General features: G+C 48.8%; 1 protein-coding gene and 1 pseudogene across 1 annotated transcript in view; both read right to left on the bottom strand.

The window, feature by feature from the left end:
• Positions 1 to 4,996: 4,996 nt before the first annotated feature.
• PEBP4 (phosphatidylethanolamine binding protein 4) overlaps positions 4,997 to 10,271 on the bottom strand; it is a 2,262,838-nt gene continuing 2,257,563 nt past the window's right edge. Inside the window, exon 8 of the mRNA XM_078665387.1 lies at positions 4,997 to 6,246. Coding sequence (XP_078521513.1) covers positions 6,161 to 6,246 — 86 coding nt within the window. The 3' untranslated portion in view covers positions 4,997 to 6,160. The remainder of the gene's footprint in view (positions 6,247 to 10,271) is intronic.
• LOC144790659 (thiol S-methyltransferase TMT1B pseudogene) lies at positions 8,449 to 8,961 on the bottom strand (annotated as a pseudogene).

Raw genomic sequence — 10,271 nt, 5'->3', positions numbered from 1 at the left:
GTGCCCCTGCCCACCGGGTACGCCGCAGACACCAGGCCGCCCAAACGTACTCTCGCCGTCGCTGATGCATACAAGACCCTTGTCCACCTGCGGAACCCCTCGCCCATACCAAACCTCTCCAAAACTCCGTCCAGGAACGGCCATTCCAAACTATCAAAGGCCTTCTCGATGTCTACAGATAGGACCGCTGGGGCACCCTCCCCGTCCAAGACGGCGTCCATTATCCCCACCAGTCGGCGAACATTCAGCGCCGTGCTCCTCGTGGGTATGAACCCGGCCTGGTCCCTATGTACCAGGCCCGTCATATACGGGGCCAGCCTGGTGGCCAGTATCCGGCTCAGAATCTTATAATCCACCGTCAGCATGGACAGTGGGCGGTAAGACCGCACGTCTGCTGCATCCCGGCCAGGCTTCAGGAGCGGCACAATCAAGGCCTCCCGCATGGATCCGGGCAGCGCCCCAGCCTCGAATGCTTCAGCATACACCGTCAGCAATCTGGGTGTCAAAATATCCGCATACAGCTGATAAAATTCAATCGGTAATCCGTCCACCCCGGGCGTTTTGTTGCGGGCCATATGCTTTATGGCCGCCCGTATTTCCGTGAGCGTTACCGGGCCGCCCAGTTCCTTCGAGTCCTCCTCAGCAAGGACCGGAAGCTGCCTCTCCCCCAAGTATTCCACAATGTCCTGGACCCCCACCTCCAGCTGACTCTGGTACAGTTCCTCATAGTACCCCCTAAAGCACTCCAATATCGCTGCCTGGTTGTACACCATCTCACCCTGCGCAGTGCGAATGCCGAGGATCGGGGAGCCCCTAAGTTCCGGGTTGGCCAGTCTGGCCAAGAGGGTACCCACCTTGTCCCTTTCCGCATGCGCCCTGACGATATACTGCTTATAGTCATAGCATCGCAAACGTTCCGTCTCAGTGGCAACCACCTCCTTCGCTTCTAATAGCTGGGCTTGTAAATCCGGTCTAGCCGGCCTGCGGCGCTCCAGGTCCCTCAACCTATCTTCCGCTGTCACGAGGTCATTCAACACAGCCGTGCGAGCATTCGAGAACCTGCCCAGACACACTCCCCTCGCCACCACTTTCATTGCATCCCATTCAATGGACCTACTCGTGGCCGTGCCCGCATTCATTCCGAAATAGCTATCAATGCCTTGCCGAACCACGTCTTGGAAGACAGGATCCTCAAGTGTCTCCGGCTGAAGCCGCCACGTTGGTATAACTGAGCGCTCCCTCTGCCACTGAATGTGCACCAATAGGGGATTATGATCTGAGATAGTCCTAGCTAAGTACTCCGCATGGGAGACCAACGGAGCTAGGGATCCACCACAGAGCACCGAATCAATCCTGACATGCAGGTCATGAAGCGCAGAGTAAAAGGAGTAATCCCTGGTCTCCCTGTGCCGCTCCCTCCAGACATCCAGCAGCCCCCACCTATCCTGCCAGTCCTTCCTGTGCGCGGTCAGCCTGCGCACCGGGGAGTCCACCAGAGGGGGATGGGACCTATCCAGAGCCACATCAGTAATCGAGTTAAAGTCCCCCCCTAGCACTATCGGGCCCGCCAGGAAGGAGGCTAACGCCCCTGAGAGGCTATCAAGATATCGAGCTTGATCAGTGTTTGGCGCATACACACAGCAGAAAACCACATCCCGGCCATATAACCTCCCCTCCACCGCCACAAACCGGCCATCCGGATCCACTATTTGATTCAGCAATTGAAAGGGTATCCCCGCCCTCACCCAGATCAGCACCCCCCTGGCATACGCTGAGTAGGTGGTGCCAAACACCTGGCCCCGCCATCTTTTCTGCAAGGCAGTACATTCCTTCTTAGTGAGATGAGTCTCCTGAAGCATAGCAATCTGAACCCCCCTGCGTACAAGATATGCATGGACCTTATGACGTTTCACCATAGTTCGCAGCCCCCGGACATTCCACGTTAGGCATTTCAGATTAGGTAATGTCCCCATTCCAACTTCGTACAGTCCAAATCAAATAACGAATGTTCATAACCCCCCCAGTGCAGTTGCCCCCCCCCAAACACACCCAAAACAGAAAAACTTCCCAAACCCCACTCCCCAGGACAGAGCACACGAACCCAATGTCCGCCCCCATCCAAACCTTGAAACAACTTCTCACACTCATAACCCTGTGGTCTCCACCACAGGCGGCCTTAAGGGCCCAAGGGGGGTGAGTCACCGCCGACCTCAGCGAGCGGAGCCCACGCCCCGCGCCTCCATCCCTCTTAAAGCACAGATCCCCCCCTCCCGGCGTCCCGGCCCCCTATCAACAGGATACCACCCCATCATGAAGTCCTGATCTAGCTCAATCCAACCCAATGTCAGCCGCAAAAGATACCATCCGAGGTCTGTGGGGTCACCTCCGGCCCCTTCGAACTGTCCGCTTCTGAAAGTTCTTCTCCCGACCTGCCGCCTTCTCCTCCCGAGTCAGTGTCCGCACGTTCACTGTTCTGTTGCGACCCTGTAATGGCCGCCGTCGCTGCGAGTGCATCCCTCTTTTCCGCCGCCATTTGGGCCTCCCGCCTCTCCCGTTGGCGCCTGTTGCGGGATCGGATGCGTTGCGATTGTCTCACCCGGGGCTGCTTGGGCTCATCTCGCCTGCTTTTATGCGATCTGTCCGTACCCGCCCTGTACAACTCCAGCCATTGCCAAACCTCGTCCGGAGTCTGAAAAAAGTGCGTAGACCCATCCAACATGATCCGCAACTTAGCTGGGTAGAGCAAGGAGTACTGAATGCTTTCCTCCCTGAGCTCCTTTTTCACTGCCAGGAACGACGCCCGGTTTTTCTGGACCATTTGGGTGTAGTCCGGGAAGATCGTAACCCTACTATTCTCCACGTCATAGGGGCCCGACATCCTGGCCCGCTGAATGAGAAGATCCCGGTCTTTGTAGTGGAGGAGTCTCACCACCATCGGGCGGGGGGGGCGACCAAGCCCCGGTGGGCGAGCAGGTACCCGGTGGGCCCTCTCTAGCGTAAAGAAAGGAGTGAGCCCCTCCGGCGCCACCACAGTGCGGAACCAGTTCTCCATATAGGCCACTGCATCCTCCCCCTCAATCCGTTCCGGAAGGCCGACGACCCGCACGTTGTTCCGCCTATTGCGGCCTTCTGCATCCTCCGCCCTCCGTTCCAACGCGTCCAACCGGGCCAACATATCAGTGATCTTATGTTCCGCGGCCACCACCGACGGTTTCAGGTCCAGCAATAGTTGGTCATGGTCCTTAACTTTGTCCGCTAGCTTCGCGTGATCTGCGCGCAGCAGCCCCAGGCCCACGGCCACTTGGGCGATGTCTTGGTGCAACACGTCCTTAGTCGAGGCAATCGCATCAAGTATGGCATCTAGTCGCTGGTTCAGCCGTTGGTCTCGATCGAGCTCCGAGGAGGGACTCTCGCCCAGCTGGGTGGAAGTTGCCGAGTCCCCCTCAGTGCATCCCGCGGCCATCGACCCACTCGTCGCCGCCATTCCAGGGTGCTGCGTCACAAGTCCAGGAGCTCGGTTACCGTCAGCGCCCGTGGGCAGCACCGGTCGCCGGCAGTGCAATGTCTCCACCGACACTCACAGGCACAAGAGCCACGGCCTGCGACGCCCACTCCACTCGGCCGCCCCCACGGGAGCCTGAGGGGAAGAGGAGAAGTCCCAAGACGGTATCCAGCTAGGGTCCCCAAGCTCCGGACGAGCCAAGGCAGCGCACCACGGCCTCAGATCACAGTCCCGCCGACCCTAGCGCCCCAGTCAGCGGATTGCAGGATCTCTCGCCAGGATCCCTCGCCAGTCGGCGACAACTCGGCTCAGGGCTGAAGTTCGGGGCCTTCCGACCTCCCCGCCGCCATTTTCTTCGCACCCTCGGCAACACCTCAGCCGCTGCTTCGGCACGGTCTCCTCGGGGGCGGCAGTCCCCCAGCAGTTCATCAAGTGCACCCAGCTGTCCCCTCACACTTCAGAGGGCAGGAGAGTCGTCTCCGGGCCGCCAAGGGTTCCGAAAACAGGAGAATTAGCGGGATCCTGCGCGGAGCTACGAGCTCACGCCGCCATCCCGATCGGCGTCCAAGCCACGCCCCATATTGTATGTTAACATGTGATTTTAATGTTTTTAACTGCATCTTTTATGGTCTTAATGGCCGAAATAAAGAACTTTTGGATTGGATTGGATTGTTATCTGAATTGGTGATAGGAGTGGTGGGAGATGCCCCAAGTCAGTACCATGTGATTTTTGATCATTCTTCAAAAGCTGTCACAATTATAAATATAATGGTTTTCAAGAATGATTCAGCTGTGAATGAGATGCCTAATATTAAAGAAAAATGGATGGCAAAACGTAAGAAGAATCTAGATGAGAAAAGGTGGGTTTAGATATGTAAGGCTATAGTTAATAGCAGCATAGATCTCAACTTTCGATTCATCCAACAGAGTTTTTTATTTTATATGTATTGGACTTTGGTCAAAGTGATGAAGTAATTCAGACAGATAGATGCTGGGGAAGTGGTAAAATCATGGGTGCCATTTTCCATCTGTTATGGGAATTTATTAAGGTTGTATCCTTTGCTGATTGAAAGTCCTTCTTTATGTCTTATCCTCCCATTTTCTATCCTAATGTATCTGTTATGTATATATTTTAATACTTTTATAGGCACTCGCATTGTTATGGACAAGTCAAGTATAACTCATTTTACTACTTCTACATAGATAAAGTGACTTGGTTATTCAGGTTCTATGACTGAACACATAGTGTGCTTATTGTGGTTGTATTTATATTTAATAAAATGTCTTTAAAAAAGAAGGGATATTCCTATGATAACATTACTATTGCAGAGTTTTTCGAACTCTTTCCTGGTCACAACTGTGTGCACAGTCAGGGAGTTGCTTTGTATCACAGCTCAAACATGGAATTAGAAATGCTCAAGTGCCTGGATTTTCAATGTCAATTTTGGAATTCTCCTTCACACAGTAAAACAAAAACAATGCCAAAGCACTGCAAGCTCTCTTTATTTCATATCTTAAGATTCCAACATGTGTGATATGCACAAACGCAAGTTAAAAATCACATTCTGGATCTGGCCATAACCTATTTGAAGTTAAAAGCCTTAAGCACCAGTGTGGGTCCCACAGATCTGACATCAGGTGTCCCACCAGCTGGCAAGTGAAACTGTAGAACAGTTCAAGAAAGTTGTGCTATAGTGAAATTACACACCCAGAATTGCATGGGAAGGACTTTACTTTCAACGTATGCTATAGATGATGTGAGTAATCACTGCTCATTCTGTCCACTTCTCATCCAGAAAGGGAAATCACACTGAATCCGAACACATAAGCAGAGCAGGTATCCCTAGATTCACATGCTGTATATGTCTCTCCTTTACCTTGAAAGCTATCAGAAAATTACTGCAACATCCCCATCATCAAAAGAAGAGGTGATGAAGCATGGACACAATGGAATATACAAAGCAGAGAGACCCCAGCCTCCTTAACGACCTCATGGACACCAACGTATTATCTCCAACAGAGAGCACCATTTAATAAAGCAATGACTAGAGGAGGTACTTAATGTGGGCCAACATTCAAAATCTAGGGCTATAATTCTGATATACTGGTACTACACGTCTAAGGCTGCACTTGAGGTTGACACTGATGGTAAGTCTCAAGATGCAGTTACAACACACATGTACTACAAGCCCCAGACTAGAAATTATGGTATGGAATAATCACATATTCAAAAATACAAATTTTTTTAATCGAGCACTAAAATACTGAAGGTGCACCTAAGTGTCCAAGTACAAGGAGTCTCAAAGTACTATGGGTAAACCAGTCCTCCAATTTGTAACTCACACTTGTGATTTACTACTGCTGCAAGTCCCAGGTTCACTGGTGGTATATTAGTACTTCAAGTCCTTGGGTGCTCTCGATATATACAAGGAATACATGTGGCACCAGTAGGTAACGAGAGCTCCTTAGTGACAATCCCCTGTGATAATTCAGAGCTGTATCTTGGATATTAGTTTATTGTGAGGGGATGCCGGATATCTTGGGGGAAAACAGATGAGAAGGAGAGTTTGCAGCCAACGCACAGAGATTCTAAGAGAAAGGCCGAGATGCATATGCTGCAGATGAAGTTTCAAGGAGTCCCTTGAACCTCACACAGGACTAAACATTTCTAGTCATGAACTGGCTGGTAGCTTCTGGAGTGCCCAGGCGAAAGTTTTCAACAAACTTGTCCATGTCCCAGGACCCTGAAATCAAACAGAAAAAAAGGACATTACCAATAGAAAAAGGGACAGTGGGGCACAGGAGCAAAAACATTAGAGTAAATGCAGTATCAATGTTCAGTACTGTTCTACATGGTGGGGGGAAGTTTCTCTCCTCGCAATAGGGTTTTAAATAAGTTCTCCAGAACACATGAGATGCCTGTTTTCCCCTTCGGGTCAGGTCATGCAGAGTCCTATGAAACTCCTCTCGGTGTCCAGGTCTTTTAGATTAAAAGGAGGTAGGTCTATTATCTTGGTGGTAGTAGTAGCTTGGGATAGAAACCTTCTGCAAAGAGCGCTGAAAAGCAGTGAGGTTAAGAAGTACAAGTTTCTGTTATTACCAAGCAAGAACACAGGTTATTAAAAACACACGAATGAAGAAATAAACATCTATTTTTAATAAGCACGTTATGTCTGGTTTGCCGTCATTTTCAATATACTTTGCTTTGACTTGTTGCTCTCCGATGAAACAATAAATCCTACGTTTTTGTCTGATTCTGATTGCTAACTGGAGATATCATATTTCTCCTTCAGCTGACTAATGGCTACCACCAGGTTAGACGAGTCAATTTCAAGGTTCACTATGGAACTAGTCCATGATTTATGTTTTTAGATCTCGCCTAGCGTTGCTGCGCTCATGCACAGCTCCCTCAGCGAGATTTTTTGCAGATGAGTAGTTTTAAACAAGCATTTACAATGTAATGGTTTTGCCTTTGTTAAAGTTAGAGCTATTGGCATTGCTCTTGACATTATTTTTATTTATGTTTTTTTAACATAAATAAATGCCATTGTCATTTACAATGCCAATAGCTTAATCTCTCGCAAATGACAAACACCCACACAGAGCCCCCCACACACACCCACACAGAGCCCCCCACACACCCACCCACACAGAGCCCCCCACACACACAGCCACACAGAGCCCCCCACACACTGCGAGCCCCCCCACACACACTGCGAGCCCCCACACACACTGCGAGCCCCCACACATTGCAGGCAACAGAGGCACGTAAACATCTCTTAGGCGTAAGGCATTCTGAATCATAATTTGAGTAAGCTGAGGTGGGGTTGCTTTTGGAGAATTGTATGCTAGGAATGTCATTCTATTGTAGAAGACAAAGGCAAAAAAAAGTAGAAATAATATTTCAACAACAATAGAAAATGTAAGGGAAATATATTTGGAGTTTCAAGATCATAGTTCTGACCTATAGAGAGAATATTTCAACTAGGAAGTTAAGCTACTTTGTTTAAGGATATCCAATTCCCTAAATTAACACTTTAGAAAATACTGGAATAAATAAAGGAAAATCTGCAGAGCCAGTTGGTTTTCCGGAAAAGATATACTAGTTATTAGAGGAATAATGAGTTACTGTAGTTCAAAAATTATAAACACAATTTGTCTCTCTCTATGTGTATCTATCTATATATATATTTTTTTTGAGAGAGATATATATATTTTGTATTACTAGCATCATAAAAGTATGTTTGGCATTGACTTACTAAAATGTGGAGAAGCGTACAGTCAAGTACACAAAATCGTAGGTTTACACCGATACAAATGACACAAGTCGAGTTGTGCACGTGAAGTGCAGTGTTTTCAAAAGTGTGCTTTGCGACATTCCTAACAAAAAGATAAAGATCTGCCTCAGCAAGAGGGTGGGTGTTGCCCAGGATCCTACATAGAGGTGCCTGTTGCCTACAAAGCCTGGATCATTTCTTGCCTCCTACATGCATTATTTTTATGATTTTTCAGTGATTCCAAGTTTTCCATACATGCTATGAAGCATAGACTGCATAAAATGCGGAACATGGAATTGTTTAGGAAAGGGGTAGAGGATCAAACAATGGAATGGAATTCCTATAAACGACCCTTCGCTTGGGTAAGTAACGCCATAGGCTGGCAGATAAAGTCTCTGTAAATTTTAACCTTTATGAATGTGCAATCCTACAAGTTTAGAAAGTGCACACGTTCTATTGGCTAAAATATGTAATTTGTGAACAAGTAATAATCTCAGCTTTGACATAATTCATGTGAAGTGTGGGTCAGGAAACCAGTGCCATTTGCCCAATATATAGGTCGTAGCTATTGCTTTGCCGAGTTTTCCCTTGTAATCTGCGCTTCGAAATAGTGACTCAGAGAAAGTGAAAGTCAGCTGCCATATTAAACTTGTACATCTCAAAATAGCACTACAGAATACTCACCGGGCTGAGGACTCGCACCACCTCCTTGAGGACCCCCTCCACGTTCCGCACCGAACACAGCACCAGCGTGCAGACCACAGCATCCGCGGAGCCGCTGGCCACCGCCGACATGTCTTCCCCAGACGCCACGAGGAAGCGCGTGAACCGGACGTGGTCATTTTCTGCAACGCTCTTGCCCAGGAAGCGCTCAAAGTCTGGGTTCGGATCCGTGCACGTGACTCGGCATCCTGGCGGGAAAAACTGGAAATTTGTTCCCGTTCCGCTTCCGACCTCCAAAATGTTGAGCTTCCCTCCGGGGCCGGCGAAGTCTAGCATATTGGTGAAAAGAGTCTTCTTGAAGGAATGCATCTTCCGGTTGTAGACGTGGCTAAATGTGGCCAACACGTACGGAAACATCTTATTGGCTAGTGGCTGCCATACTCCTAAGAGAGCCAAGAGGTGCACTGGCAGGGTCAGCAGCATGATGCCCCCCTGAAGGGTGGCTATGAGAAGGCCCATGTTCGGAGCCGAGGGCGCCGCCGCCTCTGAGGTCTGCGCTCTCGAGCTGATGCGTGTCTGAGCTGCGCTGGATTTACTTTGTAGGAATAATGCACACCATATGCACAGATGAGTCCACATTCAGGTTACCGGTATGTTTTTTCGTTACAAACAAGGGTGTTCCATAGCACACAAAGCTGGAATTAATAGTATATATTTTGTACACGATAAATAGATTGCCAATCATGTCCAGAATTATTCCTTTATGCAAGGAAATGTAATTAATTAATTTGTTTTTTTATAAAGAAGTAACGAATAAATAAATATTTGCTACAAGTCGATGCTCTAGAGTGCTTTAGGGTATTGTGCGTTGGGGGTTCTTCAGGAAATGTAGGATAAATATCTCACTGCAGCTCGTAATCTAAAATATGCAAATAACATTAGCGGCGTGCGGTTAGCAGCTGGGATAACGTCCAATTGTGTTATGAATTAGCCATTGGGAAATATTTCAATCATTGTATGCAGTCCCATTTCGCCCAGAAGTTTTTGCGTTTTATTCTCCTGCATCACTGTTATTTGAGGATGGTGTTGTAAGGCAGGGCCGGTGGCATATGCCGGGAGTTTATTAGCCCGTCTTGTACCATGCTGTAATTGTATTGTGCACTGGGTTAATTTCGGCCCGTGGAGTGTACCGTTTTGGGAGCAATAAAATGGCAGTGGATGATCACTATCGTTCTCCAGTGCCTCGTGCGATAGATATGCATGTGGGTGTATCCAATAATGCACGTATTGTGCTTGGGTGCAAAGATAATAAAGCGGCAAGTCTGGGGCCCCGAAACTACCTTGTGTATATGGCAGAGTAAGCTCCTTCCACCCTACCTTGGGTGGTTTGCATGCCCATGTAGGGGTGGTCATACAGGAGCGCAGTCTTGTGAAAAACTGTTGTGTGAGTGCTGTGGGTATGTTTGTTAATAGAAAAATAAAGCGGGGCAACACCATTTTCTGGATTGCAATTCTGTCGGCTATTGATAGTGGCAATAGGACCCATCTCACAACCTGGCTTTCCAATTTTGTGAGAGCAGTGCCATAGTTTTCACATGTCATCAATTTGGGGTCATGGTGTATTCAAACACCTAATTCAGTGTTTCCCGCGGGCGTGGCTTGGCGCGCGGCAAGATGGCAGTGCTGTAGTGCTGCTCTGCCGGCCACCGCGGAATATCCTGCCCTACCTGAGTCAGCTGCCGAAATTCTGGACGGGGAGCGGTCTACGGACACCTGTCATCGCCGATCGGGCTGACTGCTGGACCTTTTGTGAGGCCGCCGCGCAGAGA

This window comes from Lissotriton helveticus, chromosome 11, assembly GCF_964261635.1.
Source record: "Lissotriton helveticus chromosome 11, aLisHel1.1, whole genome shotgun sequence".
In the NCBI taxonomy this organism is placed as follows: Eukaryota; Metazoa; Chordata; class Amphibia; order Caudata; family Salamandridae; genus Lissotriton; species Lissotriton helveticus.
The sequence above is the reverse complement of the archived record's forward strand: the minus strand, read 5'-3'. Positions and strand labels throughout refer to the sequence as shown.